The following is a 24,138-nucleotide window of genomic DNA, read 5'->3' as shown; positions in this document are numbered from 1 at the left end:
TAAGTTTTTTCCTCAATTATATAGAAGCTATTGAAATTTCTGCACTTAATGCTAAATGCTAATGAAAGGGGAGTATAATGGGTGCTTCATTGTTACTTTTTGTGGCGGGGTAGTACCAGGGATTGAACTCAGGGATATCTAAGCACTGAGTCACATCCCCAGCCCTATTTTGTGTATTATTTAAAGACAGACCGAGTTGCCTAGCACCTTGCCATTGCTGAGGTTGCCTTTGAACTCACAATTCTCCTGCCTCAGCCTCCTGAGCAGTTGGGATTATAGGCAAGCACCACAGAGCCACTTCATTGTTTCTTTTTCAGTAAGGTATTCAACTAGGTTTTATGCTTCAAGTAATAGAACATGAAATTTTGTGCTTCAGTGCAACACAAAGTATAAAAACACATTTAATGATGAATTACTTCAATGTATATTGCCTATAGTTTGTATATTTGTATATAGGCAATGTATATTGCCTATAGGAAAGTCTGGACTGCCTTAAAATGATCCAATTTTCAAGTTCTGATTTTGACTATTATCTTTTCCAATTGCCAAATATATTCTAATACCTTCTGGATGCCAGGTATTATACTGAGTGATAGTTTATATGTCAGCCTATTTCCCCTTTTTTAAAGACAGCTAGATGGGGCAGGGGTTGTGGTTCAGTGGTAGAGTGCTTGCCTGGCATGTGTGAGGCACTGGGTTTGATCCTCAGCACCACATAAAATATAAATAAATAAAATAAAGTTTAAAAAGTAAACAGATTAAACTCACCTTTTAAAAAATTTAAAAAATAATGATAGCAAGATGTAGGGCTCGAGGTGCAGCTCAGTGGTAAAGCACTTGCCTAGCATGTGTAAAGCCCTGAGTTCAATCCCCAGTACTGCAAAATAAATAGAAAATAAAGACTGCTAGATTAAAAAAAAAAAAAAAAAAGGCATGATATCTATAACTCAATTTTCTAAACAAATGCCACTAAAAAAATGATGGATAGCCAGGCATGGTGGCACATACCTGTAATCTCAACAAGTCAGCAGTCAACAGGCTGAGACAGGAAGATCACAAGTTTGAGGCCAGACTGGGAAACTTAGTGAGAATCTGTTTCAAATAAAAAATAAAAAGAGCTAGAGATGTAGCTCAGTGGTAGGAGTGCCCCTAGATTCAATCCCCAGTAACCCACACACATACACATAGTTATGTGGAAGGAGAAAATAACATAGATAGCAAAGTCAACATTTTTTTCCTTCAGTACTGGGGATTAAACCCAGGGTCTTATTTGTGCTATACAGGAGCTCTACCACTGAGCTATGTCCTTAGCCCTTTATTTTATTTTGAGACAGTCTTATTAAATTGATCCTCTTGCCTCAACCTCTCATGAGGCTATGATTATAGGTGGGCAGCAGTATACCTGACCAAAACCAACTTGTATATATATGTAGTGCTTCAGATTGACTCCAGGGCCTAATGCAATCTAAGTGTGTACTCTACCACTAAGCCATTCCCACAGCTCAAAATCAGTTAGTAAAGGGCAATCTTTCCCATGCATATAATAAGGCCTCAAAGTATTATTATCCAGTGGAATTTAACTGACACTCTAACTATGACCTTTAGTTGCTAAGCAAAAATTAAATTATGGCCCAAATACTCTGGTTATACCAGGGAAATAAGTACTAAATTTAAATAAGTACATTCAAATAAGTACATTTCCCCAAAAATGGTTCTAATGAAAAGTTTAAATATCAGTTATTTAGAAAATACTCTGCCATGGATCAGATTACTTTCTGATGTCAGAAAATGAGGTACAATAATTGATAATATATAATAGTATAAGAAAACATTGTAGGTAGAAATAGTTTCATTTGAAGACCTGAAAATTGGTAATGCTTGAGTGGGGTCTAATAGGAGGAAGTTAGGTCATCAGCAGGATGCCCTTAAAGGGGATATTGGGGCTCTGGTCCCTTCCTGTCTACCCCTGTTTCCTCTGTTTTCTGCTATGAGGTAAACAGGTTTCTTCCATAATGTGCTTCCAGCATGATGTACTGAGTTGCCCCCAGGTCAAGTGATCATGGACTGAAATCTCTGCAACCAGGAGCCAAAATAAATCTTTCCCCTTATTAAGTTGATTATCACAAGTACTTTGTCAGCGTGACAGAAAGCTAACCAACACACAAAGAGAAAAGCAAATTAGCCTACAACAACACCTCTGTTTCCAAACATCCTCATTAACTCCTGACCCTAGGTGGGGAAGCATTTTTCTTAGTTTTTCAATTGTTACATTGTTTGTCTTCAAGTTTTGTATCTCCTATTCTTGCTTCTGAAATATGGGTATTTTCTAAGGTATAGGTCTTGGCCTTCTTCTCTTTATAAATACTACATGCATGACTCACACATTTATAATTTTTTTTTTTTTTTCTTTTTGCGGTTCTGGGGATTGAACCCAGGGCCTTGTGCTTGCAAGGCAAGCACTTTACCAACTGAGCTATATCCCCAGCCCGCATTTATAATATTTAAGCATAGCCTCTCTTTCCTGAGCTTTAGCTCTGTATTTCTAACAATCCTTTAGAAATTTCCTCTGGGATATTTCACTATCACCACAAATTTCACAAAACTGTTTGAGCTCTGAGCTCATTTTTTTAGAATATCTTTTATTTATTTATTTGTTTGTTTTATATGGTGCTGAGAATCAAACCCATTGACTCACACATGCTAGGTAAGCACTCTACCACTGAGCCACAACCCCAGTTCTCTAAGCTCATTTTTGCTGTAAAACTAACTTACCCTATGGATATTCATTTTCAGTCCCAATTTCCCAGGCTCAAAGAATTGGAATCTTTCCTGGTTCACGCATGAAGTACTTCATATGGTCTGTTTTACCAGGTGCAAGGAGAGGATGAAAAGGGAAGAGGAGAAAATAGGGTTTTAAATCCAAGATAATAAATTTGGCTTTTAGTCTACAGGCAAAGGGAGTCAAAGAATAATTTTGCATCAGTTATGCTTGAAAACAACAAAATCTATAGGCTGCCAGGGGAGTGATGTTAGATGAAGGGCATCAATGAGAAGTACTTCATTCCCGTCATCCAAAGAACAATAACAACTTTGATTAGGTGTAGGCAGTGGGTAAGGCGAGTGGACGAATGCTGAATTTACTGCAGGAATAGAATCGACAGAACTTGGTCACTAATAGAAGCAAAGGTAGGAAAAAAAGGGCATCCAATTTAGGCATTGAAGTTTCCAAGTTGGTTGAATTAAGAGGAGTGCAAGGTCTGGGAAGTCATTTGCGAGGAAAACGGTCGTTAGGTTTGGAACACTCAGCATTTCTTCACCTGAGGAACATTCGAGAAGAAACAGGATTCTTGGCACCTACACTGCAGGTGGAGCAAAGGTGGAATGTTTCCGCAAAAACGTACCAAAGGGACTACAGAAATCTTACTACCACGACTTGCTCTGGCGGGAGTGAGATGCGGCACTGCCGGAATAGTCCGGTTGTGTCTGCTCCCCACCCTGCTTCTCCACAGACCCCGCCAGCAGTTCCGAGGTCGCCTTTCCCGCCCCTTCTAGGCATCCCAAAACTTGCGTTCCGACCAGTCACCGGCATAAACAGACTGTGAAGTATATAGACCGTGGCGTCTGCGGCTCTGTCACTGGGCAGGCTGAAAGCGAAGACTGTCTCATTCACCCTCCGCCGCTACCTGATCACTGGAGTCTATACCCGCAATCTCACCACCTTTCGAAGAAAGGGGCATGGCAAAAAAAAAAAAAAACAACCACAGGGAATTCTAGATATCGCGAGACTTGCCTGCAACCTTTCCATTTGCTTGCCGGAAGCGGAAGTCGGGTGGTTGCTGGATTCCAGCGGGAGAGGCTCAGTTACCTAAAAGAGCTGAAGTGGTCCGGCCTTACGCTGTGTGGTGGGGCGGGAGGTCGCTTCCGCCGCGAGTCTGGCCGGCGGGCTCTGGACAGACACAGCCTTTGGCGGGTTAGTTGCCCTTTCGGGGAAACCGGGAGGAAGGGAGCGGGCGGAGCTATATGGTCGACGAATTGTTTTCTATGGTTGAGATGGTCGGGACTGGCCAAACCGAAAGCCACTTCTCTCACGGCTTTTATAATTTCCCTCGGGTCTAGACAGTTAAGATCCTTCGGGAGGGAGCAGATCTGTCAGAGCCTTGGTGAACAACCTGTGATGTTCTTTGAGGTCAGACTGAAAAACGCAGTTGTACAGTTATCTTCGTCTGTTCACTAAGCCCACCTCCCAGAGCAACTAAATATCACCGGGTTAGTCAGTACCTGGGTTTGTCGCCTACATCGAAAGTTCTGTGTGGTTTTATTTGTGGTAAATGAATGAGGTGTTCGAATACAAATCTGAATGACTGTGGCTTCCCCCACCCCCCGCAACAAAAAAGGAATACCATTTGTGAATGCTGGAATTTGCTTGTTCGTTCTGAATGTCCAGAGAACGTGTGTTGTATCCTCTTCTAAGACTTCAGGGTAAGCAAATTCCCTGTTTGGACTCAGCGTTGAAAGTTTTCAGAGCACTTTTAATTCCACCGCTTCATTGACCGAGGCCTTTATGTACCTAGTCCCTTCTCCCCATTTTTTGAGGATTTTCTTCAAGTTTGTGTGTGTGTGTGTGTGTGTGTGTGTCTGTGGGTGTGGGTGTGGGTGGCGTTTACCCCGCTCAAAGATTTAAAACAAGCCAAACATTCAACAGTGCATTTGCATCACATATGTTAAAGCTTGCAGCAATTAAGAATTCTGTGTAAACTGAGTGCGATGGCAAAACACCTGTAATCCCAGAGACTCAGGAGACTGAGGCAGGAGGATCGCAAGTTCAAGGCCAGCCTTATATGTCAGAATTAGAAAAAAAGTGTCAGAGGCAGGGGAGACTGGGGAACTGCATCCCTAGTGGTAGAGGCCTTGGGTTCAATCCCTAGTACAAAAACAAGATGGTATTTGTTTACTTGTGTGTTGGGAGAGCTGTGGGAGAACACAAAAATAGAATAGCACATTTTCCATGCCCTACCATTTTATTGCCTATGTGGATTAGGTATAAGTCATCTTTATAGTGATTTCTGTAGTTCCTGTGAATTTATTTGTAAAGTTATCCGAATTTGGTGTAAAATTCATTTCTTGGATTTGGGTATTTGACTTTAGTTTGCCAATCCCAGATGCATTGAGAGTATGCTATTTCAATAGCCTGAAAGGTAGAGCATGTAAATTTTGTTTCTTGTATCCAAACAATAATTCTGGTTTAATTTTGTCAGGATAAATAGGATAAATGTTATAAATATGGATCCCTCCTTTCAGGTATTGAATCCAGGTGCATTTAACCACTGAACCACATCCCCAGCCATTTTTATTTTTTTTTATTTTTGAGACAGGATCTCACTAAGTTGCTGAGGCTGGCTTCACACTTGTGATCCTCCTGACTCAGCCTCCCAAGTTGCTGGGATTACAGGCCTGTGCCACCACACCCAGTTATAAATGTGTCATGTTTGGGGGGCTTGGAGAAAACACAAACTAATAAAGAAGCTGTCTTCCATTAAACCATCTCCTTGTCAAAACTTTGTTTAGCAGTTGAGTTAATACAGGAAGAAAAGTGATTTGGGGATGTCAGATACGAGGGGAAAGGTTTGGTTTTGAAGTTTCAGTATGCTGTTAATGCCTCAAATTATAAAATTGGTTTTATAAGTCTTTTTTTTTTTTAAACATGGGGTCTCCATATATTGCCCAGGCTGATCTTGAACTCCTGGGCTCAGATTATCCTCCAGCCTCAGCTTGCCAAATGCTAGAATTACAGGCATGTTCCACTTCACCTGGCAGGTTTTAGGAATCTTGAGGCAAAGAGCAGAAACCTTGAGTTTGGATTAGAAAAGATAGGGGTTGGTAATGCTGACCAGTACTTGGTCAAGGAAGACTAAAGAAAGTGAACTTTTTACCTTGTTTTCTCAAGGATTAGAACTTCTGTCGGCTAAGCCAAAATTTTTCCTACATTTAGAGGGCTGAGACTATGGGTGAAGAAATACTATACTACCTATTGAATGAATTCATTACTGTCCTGGAAAACTTCGCTGATACAGATTTCAGTTTTTATAACCACTAGGCAGTATCTTTATAGTAGTTTTATTGTCATTTTTCACAGGATTTGGAATAAGAATACAATGGATACCTTTATAAAGCAGTTATCCTAAATTTTAATAGCTGGGCATTTAAATGCTTTCCTACTTGCCTTTTTGTTTTTGTATCTCCCTTGTATTTTAAATCTTTTCCTTTTTATTGTCTGTTTCTTTATCTCAGAAACAATTACAAGTATTTTATCCTGGGTAAAATAATATGAGATAATGTCTCATTAACACCTTAGCTACTGATTTTTTTTCTTTTTTTTTTGGTTCATTGTACACAAAATGGGGTACAACTTTTCATTTTGGCTTTTTTTTTTTTTTTTTTTTTTTAACATGACAGACTTTCAAAAAGTTGTCCAGGCTGGCCCCAAACTCCTGGACTTAAAGGACCCTCCTGTCTCACCTTCCCCAGTAACTGGGACTACAGTTGTGCATGTGTCATCACTTGGAGCTTGCCCGTTTTTCTCCTTTGTTTTTTTTTTTTTACCCAGTCTTCTTAAGCTTTGTCTACACTCTGTAGATCCCTAATTCCTTACTTTACAATTACTTCTCTTATCAATTGCAGTCCTGCTTCAATTCCAGCTACTCTAAAATAATCAGCTACTTATGGCTAAATTTAATTTAATTATTTTTGTTTTTCTATCACTGTATTACCACTTTTGACCATTCTTTATCCTTTTGCTTTGTATGATAATCTATTCTGATTGTCCTCTATCTCTGTGTGTTCTCTTATCCCTTCTTTTACTATTTTTTAAATGTTCATGTTCTCCAGCGTTCTCTTCTTTGACACACTCTAAAATAATCTCATCTAATGATCCTATATCTGGAAAATCCAAAAAAAGTCACTGAAAGACTGCTAGGGCTAATAAATTTGGCAAAGTAGGGCTGGGGTTGTAGCTTAGTTGTGGAGTGCTTGCCTAGCATGTGTAGGCAGTGGGTTCAATCCTCAGCACCACATAAAGACAAACAAATACAATATTGTGTCCATTTACAACTAAAAGTTTAAATTTAAAAAAAATTGACAAAGTAGTGGGTTACAAAATTGACACACAAAATCAATAGCTTTTCCTTTCAATAGCCAAAGCAATTCTAAGCCAGAAAAGCAGTGCTAGAAGCATCACAATATCTAACTTCCAGTTATACTATAGAACTAACAAACTGTCGTCCTGGCATAAAAACAGACAGACCAATGGTATAGAGTAGAAGACACAGAGACAGATCCACACAGAGGTGCCAAAAACATATATTGGGGAAAAACAGCCTTTTAAACAAATGATGCTAGAAAAACTGGTGACCAACATGTGGAAGAATAAAACTAGACCCTTATCTCTCATCCTGCACAAAAGTCAACTCAAAATGGATCAAAGACCTAGGAATTAGACCAGAAACTACGCAACTCCTAGAAGAACATAAAAGGTCAACACTCCAGCAAATAGGCACAGGCAACCACTTTGTCAGTAGGATCTCTAAAGCTCTGGAAGTAATGCCAAGAGTTAATAAATGGGATGGCATCAAAATAGAAAGTTTTTACACAACAAAGAAAACAATTAGGAATATAAAGAGAGAACCTACAGAATGGGAGAAAATCTTTTCTAGCGCTCTCTGATGGATTAATGTCTACAATATATAAAGAACTCAAAAAGCTTATAACAAAGAACCCTATTAATAAATGGGCAAGAGTGCCTGCCTCACAAGCACAAGGCCCTGGGTTCAATCCCCAGCACCGCAAAAAAAATAATAAAATAAAATTTTAAAAAATAAAAATAAATGGGCAAACGAATTAAACACTTCTCAAAAGAAGAAATACAAATGACTAACAAATATATGAAAAAATGTTCAATATCATTAGCAATTAGGGAAATGCAAATCAAAACTGCCCTGAGATTTCATCTCACACCAGTCAGAATGGCAGTCATCAAGAATACAAATAATAAATGCTATAGAGGATATGGAGAAAAAGGAATACTTTTATGCTGTTGGTAGGACTGTAATTAGTACAACTATTATGGAAATCAGTATGGAAGTTCCTTAAAAGACTAGGCGTGAAATCATCATATAGACCACCCCTTGGTATTTATCCTAAAGAATTAAAGTCATCATACTGTAGTAAATCACGCATACCCATTTTTATAGCAGCACAGTTCACAATAGCCAAACTATGGAAATAGCCTATGTGTTCATCAGTGAATGAATGGATAAAGAAAATGTGGCATATATACACAATGAAATATTACTCAACCATTAAAAATGAAAAGACATCATTTGCAGGAAAATGACTAGAGACCATTATGTTAAGTGAAATAAGTCAAACTCAGGTGATCAAGAGTTGTATGTTTTCTCTCATGTGGAAGCTAGAGAGAAAGAAAAGAAAACAAGAGTGGGAGTGCTGGATCTCATGAAAATCAAAAGGAGATCAGTAGAGGGACGGGGGATAGAATGGGGGAAGGGACAGGGGAAGTGCTGGACCAATTTATATTGTTATATTGTGTGCATGTACAAATATGTAACAACAAATCCCATCATTTTGTATAACTATAATTCATCAATAAAAATGTGGGGGAAAAAAGAATCTCACCTATTCTTACAGCATTAACTACCAACATTGCCGATATCTCCCATATTCATCTTCAACCTATCTCTTACTCTCAGATAGTTAACTGAATTGGCTCTCTTTTTGGATATATGTGCCATAGCTAACTTCAAACTCAGTGTATATCTTTACTCTTCCTATAGTTCCTTTTGCACCAGAATCTGTCCATTCATTTGGTGAGAGGCCTCAGAGTTGTTTTAGTTTTCCCTCTTTACCAACATCTCATCAGTGATTCATTCCTCCTAAAATTCTTTTGAAACTGTTCTCAAAGTCCCTGCCTCAGGTTAACCCTCCAGCATATTGCCTACATCATAGCAGTAATCTCCCTTTTGTCTAATTTCACAAATCTATTCTCTACCCTTTTAGAAAAGCCATCCTTTTAAATGGTAAATTGGATGCTGAGACTTCCCATCTTTTTTTTTTTTTTTTTTTTTTTTGGGTGCTGGGGAACGAACCCAGGGCACAGCACTCTACCAACTGAGCTATCTCCCCAGCCCCAGATGTCCCATCTTAAGTGTACCATTGCCTACCAGAAAAAATGCTAAATTGCATTGAATACAAAATTTTTCATAATTTGTCCCCTGCTTATCTCTCTAGCCTCATTTCTTAACATATGCTCTTCCCTTTGTATTTATCACTTCTATCTCTTCTATTAGACTGGGAGTGTTTGAGGGGTAGGGTCCATGATATATTTTTCATCTTCGCATTGTGGGCTCCTAGTTGAGTACAGTACCTGATGGTAGTAGTCAAGAAATGTTGAACTAAATGTCCCAAAACTATGTTAAGTTAAAAGAACACAGGAGCTTCTATGAATAGCCTGCCAAAAGTTGTTCATTCCTGACTTCATTCATTATCAGATAAGATAGTGTTGATTTTTTAAAAATTCTTAATGTAAACATCTTAAATCTGTACAGAATTTCAGGATGACTGACACTTCTGAAGCTGTTCCAAATTTTGAAGAGATGTTTGCAAATAGATTCACAGAAGATGATAAAGAGTACCAGGAATACTTGAAACGTCCTCCTGAAACCCCTCCAATTATTGAGGAATGGAATAGCAGAGCTGGTGGAAACCAAAGAAATAGAGGCAATCGGTATGTATTTCTTGAGAATAAATGCAGATGTTGATTTGGGAGAGAGTAGCTTTAGTCTACTTGACCATAAGGCCAGTGAAAGCAGCAGTCAGTGTTTTCACCATGGTATACCTACTGCCTAGTAACTGCTTGGCATATAGGAAGTGCCAACAAATATTTGCTTTAATATTATTCCGCACATGTATTCTTTCCCTTGCTGTTCATCAGTATGTATGTTTTTATGTTCTTGTAGACTGATTTTCTTTGCAGATATACTTTTTTTTTTCAGATATACTTCTAAAATTATCTTTGTGCTCGATTCCATTTAAAAGTATTACTTTATTTTACTTTAGAAATAAGTTGGAAATTATTTCTACTTCATGGTTCAAAGTATCAAAGGCATAAATTACTGTACTGATTTTATACAATGAATAGATTTCAGTTTGATCCAGAACTGTCATATTTTGTTTGGGTTTATGTTTATTTGTGTATTTCTCTGTGAAGTGTATCCATTATGATGCTGGAAGAATGATTTAACTCTTAGGAAAGTTTTGGCTAATTGGTGCTGTATGTTCTGTAGAGAAAAATGTTTTTTACTTTTATTTGTTATATATCAGTTTGAAAATTCATATGCACTGGGATAGATTTCTCTTTTTTTTTTTTTTTTTTTTTTTGGTTTTTTAATAAGGGAAGTTTTAAAACCTTTTTGTTTTGTTGTAGGCTGCAAGATAACAGACAGTTTAGAGGTAGGGATAGCAGACGGGGATGGCCAAGTGACAATCGATCAAATCAGTGGCATGGACGATCCTGGGGTAACAATTACCCCCCACAACACAGACAGGAACCTTACTATCCACCTCAATATGGACAATATGGTTATAACCAACGACCTCCCTATGGTTACTACTGATAGAAATGTCGACATCTTTTAGAAAAACCATTTACTTTGTTAACATGACAAAATGTCTTTTGTCTTCTCTTGGTTATAGTTTCCCATCCATTTAGAGAATGAATTATTAATTTTTTGGAATTTAAGATTTAAAAAACAGATTTTACTGGAAAGATGTGATGGTTGCTGGGAATAAATACTCTCCTAAAAACATCATGGATTATATTCCTTGATTCTACCTCGGATTCTTCTTTGTTTCATTACTTAATAGTGTTCTGAGTTGGTGTATTTTCCTTGTTTCACCTCCAGAAGTTCTCTACCTTAACACAGAAATAAAAACTTCAAAATAGAAATGCTTGCCTTTACTTTGTAAGATAATGAATATCCATATGTTCAGATGTACTTATTTCTGAAATTCTACAGAGGGTTGTTAATCAGTTCATTAATGCACAACTGTACTTATGTACTGTATATAACATCAGTAGTTGAAAGGTAAAACAACTATGTATTTCTTTTGGCTTTGGTTATATGCCTATACTACTTTGTGATTTCTTACTCCACAGGTATGAGTTAGCTCTATAATTAATTCAAATTATTTTTTAATTTTAATTTATTTTTATTGTAAACAAATGGGATACATGTTATTTCTGTTTGTACATGGAGTAACAGGATACCATTTGCGTAATCATACAATTACATAGGGTAATGATGTTTGATTGATTCTGTTATTTTTTCCTCCCCCTCCACCCCTCCCACCCCTCTTTTCCCTCTATACAGTCCCTCCTTCCTCCATTCTTCCCTCCTCCCACTCCCCATTATGTGTCATCATCAGCGAGATCATTCATCCTTGGTTTTCGAGATTGGCTTATCTCATTTAGCATGATATTCTCCAATTTCATCCATTTGCCTGCCAATGCCATAATTTTATCATTCTTTATGGCCGAGTAATATTCCATTGTGTGTGTGTGTGTGCATATATATATATATATATCACAATTTCTTTATCTATTCATCAATTGAAGGGCATCTAGGTTGGTTCCACGATCTAGTTATTGTGAATTGAGCAGCTGTGAACATTGATGTGGTTGCATCACTGTAGTATGCTGATTTTAAGTCCTTTGGGTATAGGTCAAGGAGTGGGATAGCTAGGTCAAATGGTGGTTCCATTCCAAGTTTTCTAAGGAATCTCCACACTGCTTTCCAGAGTGGCTGCACTGATTTGCAACCCCACCAGCAATGTATGAGTGTACCTTTCTCCCCACATCCTCTCCAACACCTGTTGTTGCTCGTATTCTTGATAATCACCATTCTAATGGGGTGAGATGGAATCTTAGGGTAGTTTTGATTTGCATTTCTCTTATTACTAGAGATGTTGAACATTTTTTCATATATCTGTTGATTGCTTGTAGATCTTCTTCTGTGAAGTGTCTGTTCATTTCCTTAGCCCATTTGTTGAATGGGTTATTCGCATTCTTGGTGTAGAGTTTTTTGAGTTCTTTATATATTCTGGAAATTAGTGCTCTATCTGAAGTATGATTGGCAAAGATTTTCTCCCACTCTGTAGGCTCTCTCTTCACATTGCTGATAGTTTCCTTCCTTTGCTGAGAGAAAGCTTTTTGGTTTGAATCTATTCCAGTTATTCTTGCTTTTATTTCTTGTGCTGTGGGAATCCTGTTAAGGAAGTCTGATCCTAAGCCAACAAGTTGAAGATTTGGACCTACTTTTTCTTCTATAAGATGCAGGGTCTCTGGACTGATTCCATGGTCCTTGATCCATTTTGAGTTGAGTTTTGTGCAGGGTGAGAGATAGGGGTTTAGTTTAATTCTGCTGCATATGAATTTCCAATTTTCCCAGCACCATTTGTTGAAGAGGCTATCTTTTCTCCATTGCATGTTTTTGGCACCTTTGTCTAGTATTGCGAAAATTGTATTTATTTGGGTTTATGTCTGTGTCCTCTATCTGTACCATTGATCTACCTGTTTTGATACCAATACCATGCCGTTTTTGTTACTATTGCTTTGTAGTATAGTTGAAGTTCTGGTATTGTGATACCCCATTTCACTCTTCCTGCTAAGGATTGCTTTAGCTATTCTGGGTTTCTTAGTCTTCCAGATGAATTTCATGATCGCTTGTGAGGTACGTCATTGGGATTTTAATTGAAATTGCATTGAATCTGTATAGCACTTTTGGTAGTATGACCATTTTGACAATATTAATTCTGCCTATCCAAGAACATGGGCGATCTTTCCATCTTCTAAGGTTTTCTTTAATTTCTTTCTTTAGTGTTCTGTAGTTCTCATTGTAGAGGTCTTTCATCTTTTTTGTTAGATTGATTCCCAAGTATTTTTTTTTTTTGAGGCTATTGTGAATGGGGTAGTTTTCCCAACTTCTTTCTGAGGATTCATCATTTATGTATAAAAATGCATTAGATTTATGAGCATCGATCTTATATCCTGCTACTTTACTGAATTCATTTATGAGTTCTAAAAGTTTTCTGGTGGAATTTCTCAGTTCCTCTAAATATATAATCATGTCATCAGCAAATAGGGATAGTTTGAGTTCTTCTTTTCCTATTCATATCCCTTTAATATCTTTGGTCTGTCTAATTGCTCTGGCTAGAGTTTCAAGGACAATGTTGAATAGAAGTGGTGAAAGAGGGCATCCCTGCCTTGTTCCAGTTTTTAGGGGGAATGCTTTCAGTTTTTCACCATTTAGAATGATATTGGCCATGGGCTTAGCATAGATGGTCTTTACAATGTTAAGGAATGTTCCCACTATCCCTCTATCCCTATTTTTTCTAGTGTTTTGAGCATGCTGTATTTTATCAAATGCTTTTTCTGCATCTGTTGAAATAATCATGTGATTCTTGACTTTAAGTCTGTTGATATGGTGAATTACATTTATTGATTTCTGGATGTTGAACCAGCCTTGCATCCCTGGGATAAAAACCACTTGATCGTGGTGCACTATCTTTTTAATGTATTTTTGTATGCAATTTGCTAAAATTTTGTTGAGAATTTTTGCATCAATGTTCATTAAGGATATTTGTCTGAAATTTTCTTTTCTTTGATGTATTTCTGTCTGGTTTAGGTATCAGGGTGATATTGGTGTCATAGAATGAGTTTGGAAGGGTTCTCTCCTCTTCTATTTCATGGAATACTTTGAGGAGTATTGGAATGAGCTCTTCTTTAAAGGTTTTGTAGAACTCGGCTGAGAACCCATCTGGTCCCAGACTTTTCTTTGTTGGTAGGCTTTTGATGACTTCTTGTATTTCATTACTTGAAATTGATCTATTTAAATTGTGTATGTCCTCCTGGTTCAATTTAGGTAATTCTTATGTCTCTAGAAAGCTGTTGATGTCTTCGAGATTTTCTATTTTGTTGTGAGTATAGGTTTTCAAAATAGCTTCTAATTATGTTTTGTATTTCACTCCTGTCTGTTGTGATAGTTCCTTGTTCATTCCGAATTTTAGTAATTTGAGTTTTTTCTCTCCTTCTCTTTGTTAGTGTGACTAAGGGTTTATTGATTTTATTTTTTCAAAGAACCAACTTTTTATTTTGTCAGTTTTTTCGATTGTTTCTTTCGTTTCAATTTCATTGATTTCAGCTCTGATTTTAACTATTTCCTGTCTTCTACTACTTTTGGTATTGATCTGTTTTTTTTCTAGAGCTTTGAGCTGTAGTGTTAAGTCGTTTATTTGTTGATTTTTTTTTCTTCTTTTATTGAATGCACTCCATGAAATAAATTTTCCTCTAAGTACTGCTTTCATAGTGTCCCAGAGATTTTGATATGATGTATCTTTGTTCTCGTTTACTTCTAAGAATTTTTTTATTTCCCCCCCTGATGTCTTCTGTTATCCATTCATCATTCAGTAGCGTATTATTTAATCTCCAGGTGTTGGAGTAGTTTTGGTTTTTTATTCTGTCATTTATTTCTAATTTCAATCCATTATGATCTGATAGAATACAAGGTAGTAGCTCTTTCTTCTTGTATTTGCTAACAGTAGCTTTGTGGCATAATATATGGTCTATTTTAGAGAAGGATCCATGTGCTGCTGAGAAGAAAGTGTATTCACTCTTTGTTGGATGGTATATTCTATATATGTCTGTTAAGTCTAAATTATAGATTGTTATTGAGATCTATGGTTTCTTTGTTCAATTTTTGTTTGGAAGATCTAACCAGTGGTGAGAGAGGTGTGTTAAAGTCACCTAGTATTATTGTGTTGTGGTCTATTTGATTTCTGGAATTGAGAAGGATTTGTTTGAGGTACTTGGATGAGCCACTGTTTGGGGCATAGATATTTACGATTGTTATGTCTTCCTGATTTATGCTTCCCTTAGGCAGTATGAAATGTCCTTCTTTATCCCTTCTAATTAACTTCTTTTTTTTTTTTTTTTTTTTTTTTTGGGTGCTAGGGATCGAACCCAGGGCCTTGTGCTTACAAGGCAAGCACTCTACCGACTGAGCTATCTCCCCAACCCCCCTTCTAATTAACTTCGACTTGAAGTCCACATTATCTGATATGAGGATGGATACTCCAGCTTTTTTGCTGAGTTCATGTGCATGGTATATTTTTTCCCATCCTTTCACCTTTAGTCTGTGGGTATCTCTTTCTATGAGATGAGTCTCTTCCAGGCAGCATATTGTTGGATGTTTCTTTTTAATCCAATCTGCCAGTCTGTGTCTTTTGATTCATGAGTTCAGGCCATTAACATTCAGGGTTATTATTGAGATATGATTTGTATTCCTGGTCATTTGGCTCTTTTTTTTTTTTTTTTTTTTTTGACACGACTTGGTTTCTCCTTTATTTGGCTATTCCTCTAGGGTAGTTCCTCCCTTTACTGATTTACATCATTGTTTTTCATCTCTTCCTCATGGAATATTTTGCTGAGAATGTTTTGTAGTGCTGGCTTTCTTTTTGTAAATTCTTTTAGCTTTTGTTTATCATGGAAGGATTTTATTTTGTCGTCAAATCTGAAGGTAAGTTTTGCTAGGTATAAGATTCTTGGTTGGCATTCGTTTTCTTTCAGAGCTTGAAAAATGTTGTTCCAGGCCCTTCTATTTTTTAGGATCTGGGTTGAAAAATCTGTTGATATTTGTATTGGTTTCCCCCTGAATGTAATTTGATTTTTTTCTCTCGCAGCCTTTAAAATTCTGTCTTTATTTTGTATGTTAGGTATTTTCATTATAATGTGCTTTGGTGTGGGTCTGTTGTAATTTTGTATATTTGGAGTCCTGTAAGCCTCTTGTACTTGATTTTCCATTTCAGTCTTCAGATTTGGGAAATTTTCTGATATTATTTCATTGAATAGATTGTTCATTCCTTTGGTTTGTTTCTCTGTGCCTTCTTCAATCCCAATAATTCTTAAATTTGGCCTTTTCATGATATTCCATAATTCTTATAGATTCTGTTCATGATTTCTTACCATCTTCTCTGTTTGGTCAACTTTATTTTCAAGATTAAATATTTTGTCTTCAATATCTGAGGTTCTGTCTTCCAGCGGTTCTATCCTACTGGTTATGCTTTCTATGGAGTTTTTAATTTGGTTTATTGTTTCCTTCATTTCAAGGATTTCTGTTTTTTTTTTTTTTCAGTATCTCTAACTCTTTATTGAAATGATCTCTTGCTTCCTGCACTTGCTCTTTTAACTGTTGATTGGTGCTATCATTCAAAGCCTGCATTTGCTCTTTCATCTCATTGTTTGCTTCTCTGATCATTTTAATTATGTACATTCTGAACTCCCTTTCTGACATTTCTTCTGCCATGCTGTCATTAGATTTTATTGATGTAGCATGTAGGTTTGTTTGGGACATTTTCTGCCCTTGTTTTCTCATATTGCTCAGGTATCTACCCCTCTACGAGTGAAACTCTGAGATATTGCAGATTTCCTCTATTGACTTATAGTGTCCCTGTAGATTTCCAATAACTGACCTCCTAGCCTTCAATAGCCTGAAGTTTTGGAGGAACTTGATAATGCAGTGCTCCACAAGGAAGCTGCCCCTCTAGGAGTGGTGGCCTTCAGGTGGGGTATATTCCCTGCTATTGGGCAGAGGCGCCTGACTTGTTGACCTATGGTCAGCCAAAGGGGTCTAGACTGTGGGCTGGGGCATGGCTGGTCTGGGCCTGTGTTTCTGGTTCTACCACCCTGGTGGGAAAGCCTTGCCCAGTGGGGAAGTCTTGCTGGGCAGCTGTCCTCCGAGAAATTCCCTTCAGTCCAGAACTACCTCCTGGGCTGGGCAGCCCTCCTCTGTGACGTTCCCAGGGGTTGGGACCTACCTCCTGGGCCAGGGAGCCTCGCCCTGCGAGTGAGTCTCTCACTGGGCAGCCCTCCTCTGCGATGTTCCCTGGGGTCTGGACCTACTGCCTTGGGCCAGGGAGCCTCGCCCTGCACCGAAGTACCTCGCTGGCGGCCCTCCTCCGAGAAGCTGCCTATGGTTCGGTCCTCTTGCCCCGGCCTGGGACCCTCACTCTACACCAAAGCCTCTATGATGCTCCCGGTTGTCCAGGTTCACTGCTCCAGCAGGGGAGTCTCGCTGGGCAACTCTACTCCACAAAGTTCCCTGCGTTCTGGGACTACCGCCCCATCCGGGGAGTCTTGCGCAGTGGGGAGACTCACCCCAGGGCTCTGCACTGGTCCCAAGTCTCTCAATACCTCCTCTTCTTGAATCCTGAGTCCTGGAGTGACATGAGATGCAGTCACCCTCTTAGTCCAACATCTTGAAAAACTGATAGTGCTACATTTTAACTCTTTTTTGGTATTTAACTTGCGTTGATTTTTACAATGTTTTATTCATTTCTAGATGCATATCTTTGCTGCTTCCCCTTCTATACATATAGTGATGCTGCTGTCATTTCCTTTCAGATTATTCATTCTACTTCATATAATTTTAATGATTACTAATAAGTTTTATTCAAAACAAAAATTTGAAAAAGATTTAAGCAACTTCACTCCCAAATTTTGGCAGTTAGTCTATTGATTTGGTAAGTTGAGCTATTCGGATTTTACTACTCAGTGCTTCTTATCTGATGAAAAGGGTTTCAGAGGAATATTAAGAATATAAGTTTCATCATAAATCAAAGGAATTAAAAGTGAACATCCTAAATCTACTTTTTCTCTTAGCACCCCATCCTAGGGTTCTTGAGGTTGACTTCCCCAGGTACTTCTCCATGCTCTAGATCTACTTCTCCACCCCAACCCTTTTTCAGGTAACTATTTTATTGGAAAGGATGCACCTAATCAGATATTCACACAGATGTAAATAAATTTTTAACCTATGGTTCTTCCCTGTACCCTCAGATAATCATATTAGTAGACAACAGGCCAGTGATTTACATAAACGTGGATCTTGATACTACAGATATTTAGCCCAGAGAGTAAAAAATGGCCTGACCACATCTCATTATCATCTCTGAAAGTAGAGGGATTATTAAAAATCCTATCAGCTGATAAAACTCAGGCACTGACCAGTTGAGACAGTAGCTGACTATGGCATTAGAACAGGATCCTGTACTGTGCCAACTATTGACAACATTTAGAACAGCTGTGGATTCAAGGGATAGGATTGAGAGATGCTTCTCAGGATGCTCTGAAGAGGTTATTTTCCCATAGTATTTAAATATCTTAACACCTGGTACAAGTAGGTTGCATGTGGTCCCAATTCGGCCCTATCTGCAAAAATGGGAAAAGTCTTCCTTTAACCTGAGTTATTTCTGCATTCTGCATGAATAATCTATGGTAGTGGTAATTTTTGTTTTAGGAGTCATTATCTGCCTCCCCCTGTGTGCTTAAAATAAGATAGAAATAAAAGGTACGGTTACTGCTTCAAAAAATCAGAAAACAACATAAAAAAAAACTTAGATAATTTAACTGTGAATAAATCAAAATCATGTTAAATAGAATTCTTCAGATAGTTTGTTGAATTGCATACCACATTAGATTTAAGGAGTCCTGGCTTCCAGTCCTGTGTTTGCAATGTACTTGAGACACTCACTTAACTCTTGAGATTATTGGTTCACTTGGGAAAATGGGGACAATATCTACCTTCCACCCTTGCAGAGTTATAAAAACAAATGACCAAAGGAATAACTTGAGAATAGAAACCAGAATGGTGAGCATTAAACCCTCAGGGGCACATAATAGGTCTAGTGTAAACATTTGTTGAGAAAAGATTGTGGTGCACTGTGTTGGTATGAAGGATGTAGAGTAACTGATAGAAGATGAGGTAGAGGAGGAGACATTGAGAATTAAGGAGTTTTGGTTTCCTTATGTGAACTCATATGTGAACAGAAAAGAGAGCAAACTATATCCTTCAGGAAATAACAGGCACTTAAAGTATAGAAGAGAGTTTGTATAAAAGTTGAACTAAAATTAGCATTTGCTGTTTGGAAATTGGCACTGACTTAAAAATGTCACGTGTTGATTGTTGAACCTATCAGATTAATGTCAGTTTGAAAACAGCTTGCCTGGGACTTGGCTATTTTTGTGTTTTGTTTCTGAGTGCTAGAAGGATTTGGGATATCTGGAGAATAACAACCTTGAGTCACTGCTTTGAGAATAGTTTGGGTTCTTCTAGGTAGGAAAAAGATATCTGGGAAGATTTCTAGCATGGTTTTGGTTTCCAAAGCTGCATTCCTTACAGTGTTCAACAGACCAGGATATAATTTTTCCTTTTATATTTTATTCACCTAAAGGAAAATATAGAACTTTATGACAGAATAAAGAATGATGAAATGTCAGTTTCCCCTCCCTCTCTCCCTCTCTCCCTCCCCCGCCCCAAGAAGCAGAGTCTCCAGCTGGGGTTGTAGCTCAGTGCTAGAGCGCTAATCTAGCATATGTGAGGCACTGGGTTCGATCCTCAGCACCACATAAAAATAAATAAATAAAAATAAAGGTATTGTGCCCATATGCAACTAAAAAAATAGTTTTTAAAAAAGCAGGGTCTTTCGTCAGTTTAAGTTTAGAATGCTAAAATGGAAATGATCTTTCACTCTGAAAGTTAGTGACAGGACTAATTTTGCACTACTAATAAAAGCACTACATGTTGTTCCTAAGTACAGTTTTTTTTACACCTTCAACATTTTCTACTTTCTATTTCACTTGATTGATTTAGCCTGTGTTAGCATCCTATTACAGTGACAAAATACCTGAAATAATCAATTTATAAGAAGAAAAGATTTATCTTGGCTCATGGTTTCTTGGTCCTGTTGCTTTTGGGCCTGTGGCGGGGCAGTACATGATGGCAGAGGAGACCTGGTCATGTTATGGTGGTTTGGAAGTGAGAGAGAGAGAGGAAGGGACTTGAGTTCAAATATTGCCTTCAGGGCATGCCTCCAGTGATCTAACTTTATCACTTGGTCCCACCTCTTAAAGCATCATATCACCTCTCAATAGCATCATAGGCTGGGAACCAATCCTTTCACACATGGGCCATTGGGAGGCATTCAAGATCCAAACTATATCTGGGCACAGTGGTGCAGACCTTTAATTTAGGAGACTGAGGCAGGACCCCAGGTTTGAGATAAGCATGAGCAACTTAACAAGGCCCTGTCTCAAAAAAACAAAACAAAAACCCAGGGAGGGAGTTGGGGATGCATCTCAGTAATAGAACACCTCTAGGTTCAATCCCCCAGAACCTTCCCCCGACATACATACACACACAAAGATCTAAACTATAGTAGAACCCAAACACAATATTTGACTGCATATGGAATATATGCTATTATCTATAGTGATGCCCTAGCACTGTTATCTGTAGTGAAATAACTTTTATTAGGAAATAACTGATACTCCCAAGTTGAGGTGGTTTGTATTACCATTGATTGCATTGTTAGCTGGAAATAGTTACTAATGAAAGAGGTATTTTATATAAGCTATTTAATGAAAAGCCCATTTGGAGCCAGGCCCAGTGGCGCATGCCTGTAATCCCAGCAGTTTGGGAAGCTAAGGCAGGAGGATTAGAATTCAAAACCAGCCTCAGCAAAAGTGAGGTGCTAAGCAACTCGGCAAGATCCTGTCTTTAAATAAAGTACAGAATAGGCCTGGGATGTGGCTTAGTGGTCAAGTGCCCCTGAGTTCAATCCCTAATACCCACCCCCCCCCAAAAAAAAAGAAAAGCCCATTTGGGTTTTTCTTTTAGTGTCTTCTATTTTGAACATGGAATGAATTAATGAATGAATGTATATTTATTTATTTCAAATGGGAACTTTAAAATACTAATTTGACTTTCTTTATGAAAATCCTAACTATATAGGTCACTCGAGGAATCCTTCCTAGCTGGGCATGGTCGTGCACGCCTATAATCCCAGTGACTGGGAGGCAGGAGGATTGAGAGTTCAAAGCCAGTCTCAGCAACTTAGCGAGGCACACAGAAACTCAGCAAGACCCTGTCTCTAATAAAAAATATTTAAAAAGGGCTGGGGATGTGGCTCAGTCGTTAAGCACCCCTAGATTCAATCCCCAGTACCAAAAAAAAAAAAAAGAATTCTTCCTATTTATAAACTTAGAAAGGTTATGCTTTTAAAATTCTTAAGATTTTAATTTAGAATAAATTAAGACCAATAAGAGAAAATACTCTGGGCATTGATAGATAGTATTATTGTTGATAGTTAGATTAATACTTCAGGATTCAGATATAGCTTACGTATGACATTCTGTGATATCTAAACAATGATTTCTCCTGGCTCCTACCACATTAAATTATTGTGGAACTGAATCAACAACTAGATCCATTTAGAAGATTATACCATTGGACTCCAGGGGAACTGTGAGAGCAAATATTTCATCCTTTCTAGAAATCTGTGTGTTATCTATAGGGACCAACTTTTGAGGAACATAGCATACAAGTAGAGATCCCTTGACCTGCCGACATTCTGAGAGAGAATGGCCCTGGGCCACGCTGGCTGCTTGGGTGCCTGTCAGTAGGGCTGCAGCACATGAGATATGACAGGTGAGGAGCTCAGGCTTTGAGGTGCCACAGAAACCTTCTGACCTCTGAGGATTCAGCTACCCATGCTGTCAGATGAGAAGCATGGAGATGAGCTGTGGATAATACCCCTCAGACTTAAAGATTTACAGGATAGGATGGGAGAAGCAGATTAACAAGTCTTCCATCAAAATTGCTAATATGTAGTTTGACTGCCCTTTTGTAGAATTAAGTGAAATCATATACACAAAAAGGATGAAATCATGTTGTTTGTGGCAACATGGATGGAAATGAAGGGCATTATGTTAAATGAAATAAGCCAGTCCCATAAAAACAAATACCACATGTTTTCACTTGGATAACCTAAAAATTGATCATACAGAAATAGAACAGAGGTCACTAGAAGCTAGAAGGGGAGGGGAAAGAAGGATAGCGGGTGGATAATGGGTACCAAAGTACAGTTGAGGGGTAGTTCTAACATTCTATAGCACAGTAAGGTCACTGTAGTACACAACATTAATTATACATTTAAAAAATAACTAGAGAAGAGTCTGAAATGATATTTGAGGACATAGAAATGCTAATTACCCTGATTTGGTTATTGTATTGTATACATGTGTCTAATTATATTATACCACATAAATAAGTACATATATGTCAATTACAAAATAAAAAATGTTTTAAAAAGTGCATATATGAAAGTATTCAACACAGTACTAGGCACATAATGAGCACCTGGCCCTTATCACATTTGTGCCTCCAGAGTTAGAGGGAAGCACCTCTGGATTGACTTGAATGTAAGAAGTTCATCTCAAAAAATCTTTCACCATTGTCTTCATGGGCTGATGGGCTGATTTAGTAGGTGTTTTCATTCCTGTCCCTAAGGGGCACAGAGAGCCCCATGTATTAATTATCAGACTTTTTCTGGGTTTCAGTGATCTCCTGAGATAGCTTCTGGAGAGGATATAATGATGATCTCACAGTGTTTTTCCACTGCCAGTGCCTTTAATTCCCTAAAGAGTCTTCAGTCTCTTTGTTTGAATTCAGTAAATAAAGCTGCTCTAACCACTAAAGGCCACAGCTTCATTGTATTTTTTTCATTTTAATATTTCCTTAACTGTACGTTTTGGGCATATACAAAATATTATAAAAAGTAAAACAATACAAAAATTAGTCTGCACCCAACCTGATGTGTATGGTTTTATCTTGTTCACTATTCTCACACAAGTATATGTGAACTTGATGTACATGTATTTTTCCCTTTCTCACTAAAGTGGAGTTAGATATTTTTAATATCTGCACACATAAAACTATTTACTTTATAATAAATACCGCTCTATATCAGTAGCTATAAATTAGAAATGAATGAATTTTAATATTCTGTACTATGAATTTTACTATTGATTATAATTGTTCTATAGGTGGACAGGTCCTTAACATCATTTTATCCTTCTTCCCTCCTTTCCCTTTTTTCCTCCCTCCCTCACTTTTTTACCTGTACTAACAATGCTACATTGCTTTTATACATGTATCTTTTAGTGTTTTTTTAAATATTCTTTTTAGTTGTCAATGGATCTTTGTTTTATTTATTTACATGCGGTGCTGAGAATTGAATCCAAGGCCTCACACATGCTAGGCAAGTGTTCTACCATTGATCTACAACCCCAGCCCTCCTTTAGTGCTTTTATGTGTTCTATGCAACACTCTCAAAAGTAGATTGTTGGTTTAAAAGTTGTTTTTTATTTTAATAAATGTTGACACATTTAAAAAAATTTTTTTAGTTGTTGATGGACCCTTTTTTTTTTTATTGATTGATTTATACATGGTGCTGAATCCAGTGCCTCACGCATGCTAGGCTACCACTGAGCCACAAACCCAACCTGACACATTTAAAAAACACTAGCAATTTACATTCCCATCAGTAATATTTTGAATGTACATGTGCTGCCTCCTTCCCTGTGACTTCAACATTTTTTTCCTTTGGATGTTCACAAGCTTTTTAAAACTTTTTGAAACCAGGGAATTATTACTAGGTTATGTCTCACTGTTGTTTCTTTGGTCATTGTTTCATGTGGGACACTGCACCATTTCTGTAAATTCATCTTTTATTTCTTGTTTTCTTAATTATATTTTAAAATATTTGTTCTGTTCCATTTCTTTGGTTCTGTTCTTCAGGACTCAATTATGTAATTGTTGATTTTCCTTTATCTGACTTCCATAGATGTCATTTTCTTTTGCTCACTCTTTTCTCTCTTGCCCTATAAATTTCTTACCATGTTTCAGCCTCTTCTCTGTTTTTTCCAGTGTGACTTGTATTTCTCTGATGGCTTTATTTTTATTTTTATTTTTTTTGGTACTGGGGATCGAACTCAGGGCCTTGTGCTTGCAAGGCAAGCACTCAACCAGCTGAGCTATCTCCCCAACCCTTTTAATATTTTTAGTTGTTGATGGACCTTTATTTTTTATTCATTTCTTTATGTGGTGAATTGAACCCAGTGCCTCATAACATGCTAGGTAAGTGCTCTACCACTGAGCCACAACCTCAGCCCCT

General features: G+C 37.7%; 1 protein-coding gene across 1 annotated transcript; it reads left to right on the top strand.

Annotated features, from left to right (window-relative positions):
* Nucleotides 1-3,822: 3,822 nt before the first annotated feature.
* On the top strand, nucleotides 3,823-11,021 carry Ramac (RNA guanine-7 methyltransferase activating subunit). Its single transcript, XM_047541128.1, has 3 exons — nucleotides 3,823-3,970; nucleotides 9,618-9,796; nucleotides 10,496-11,021. Exons 2-3 carry the CDS (start codon nucleotides 9,627-9,629, stop codon nucleotides 10,683-10,685), a joined length of 360 nt encoding a protein of 119 aa, XP_047397084.1. The 5' UTR covers nucleotides 3,823-3,970; nucleotides 9,618-9,626; the 3' UTR covers nucleotides 10,686-11,021.
* Nucleotides 11,022-24,138: the final 13,117 nt, after the last annotated feature.

The sequence above is a fragment of the Sciurus carolinensis genome, chromosome 2 (assembly GCF_902686445.1).
Source record: "Sciurus carolinensis chromosome 2, mSciCar1.2, whole genome shotgun sequence".
NCBI lineage: Eukaryota > Metazoa > Chordata > Mammalia > Rodentia > Sciuridae > Sciurus > Sciurus carolinensis.
Note: the sequence above shows the minus strand (reverse complement) of the source record. Positions and strands in the feature narration are given on the sequence as shown.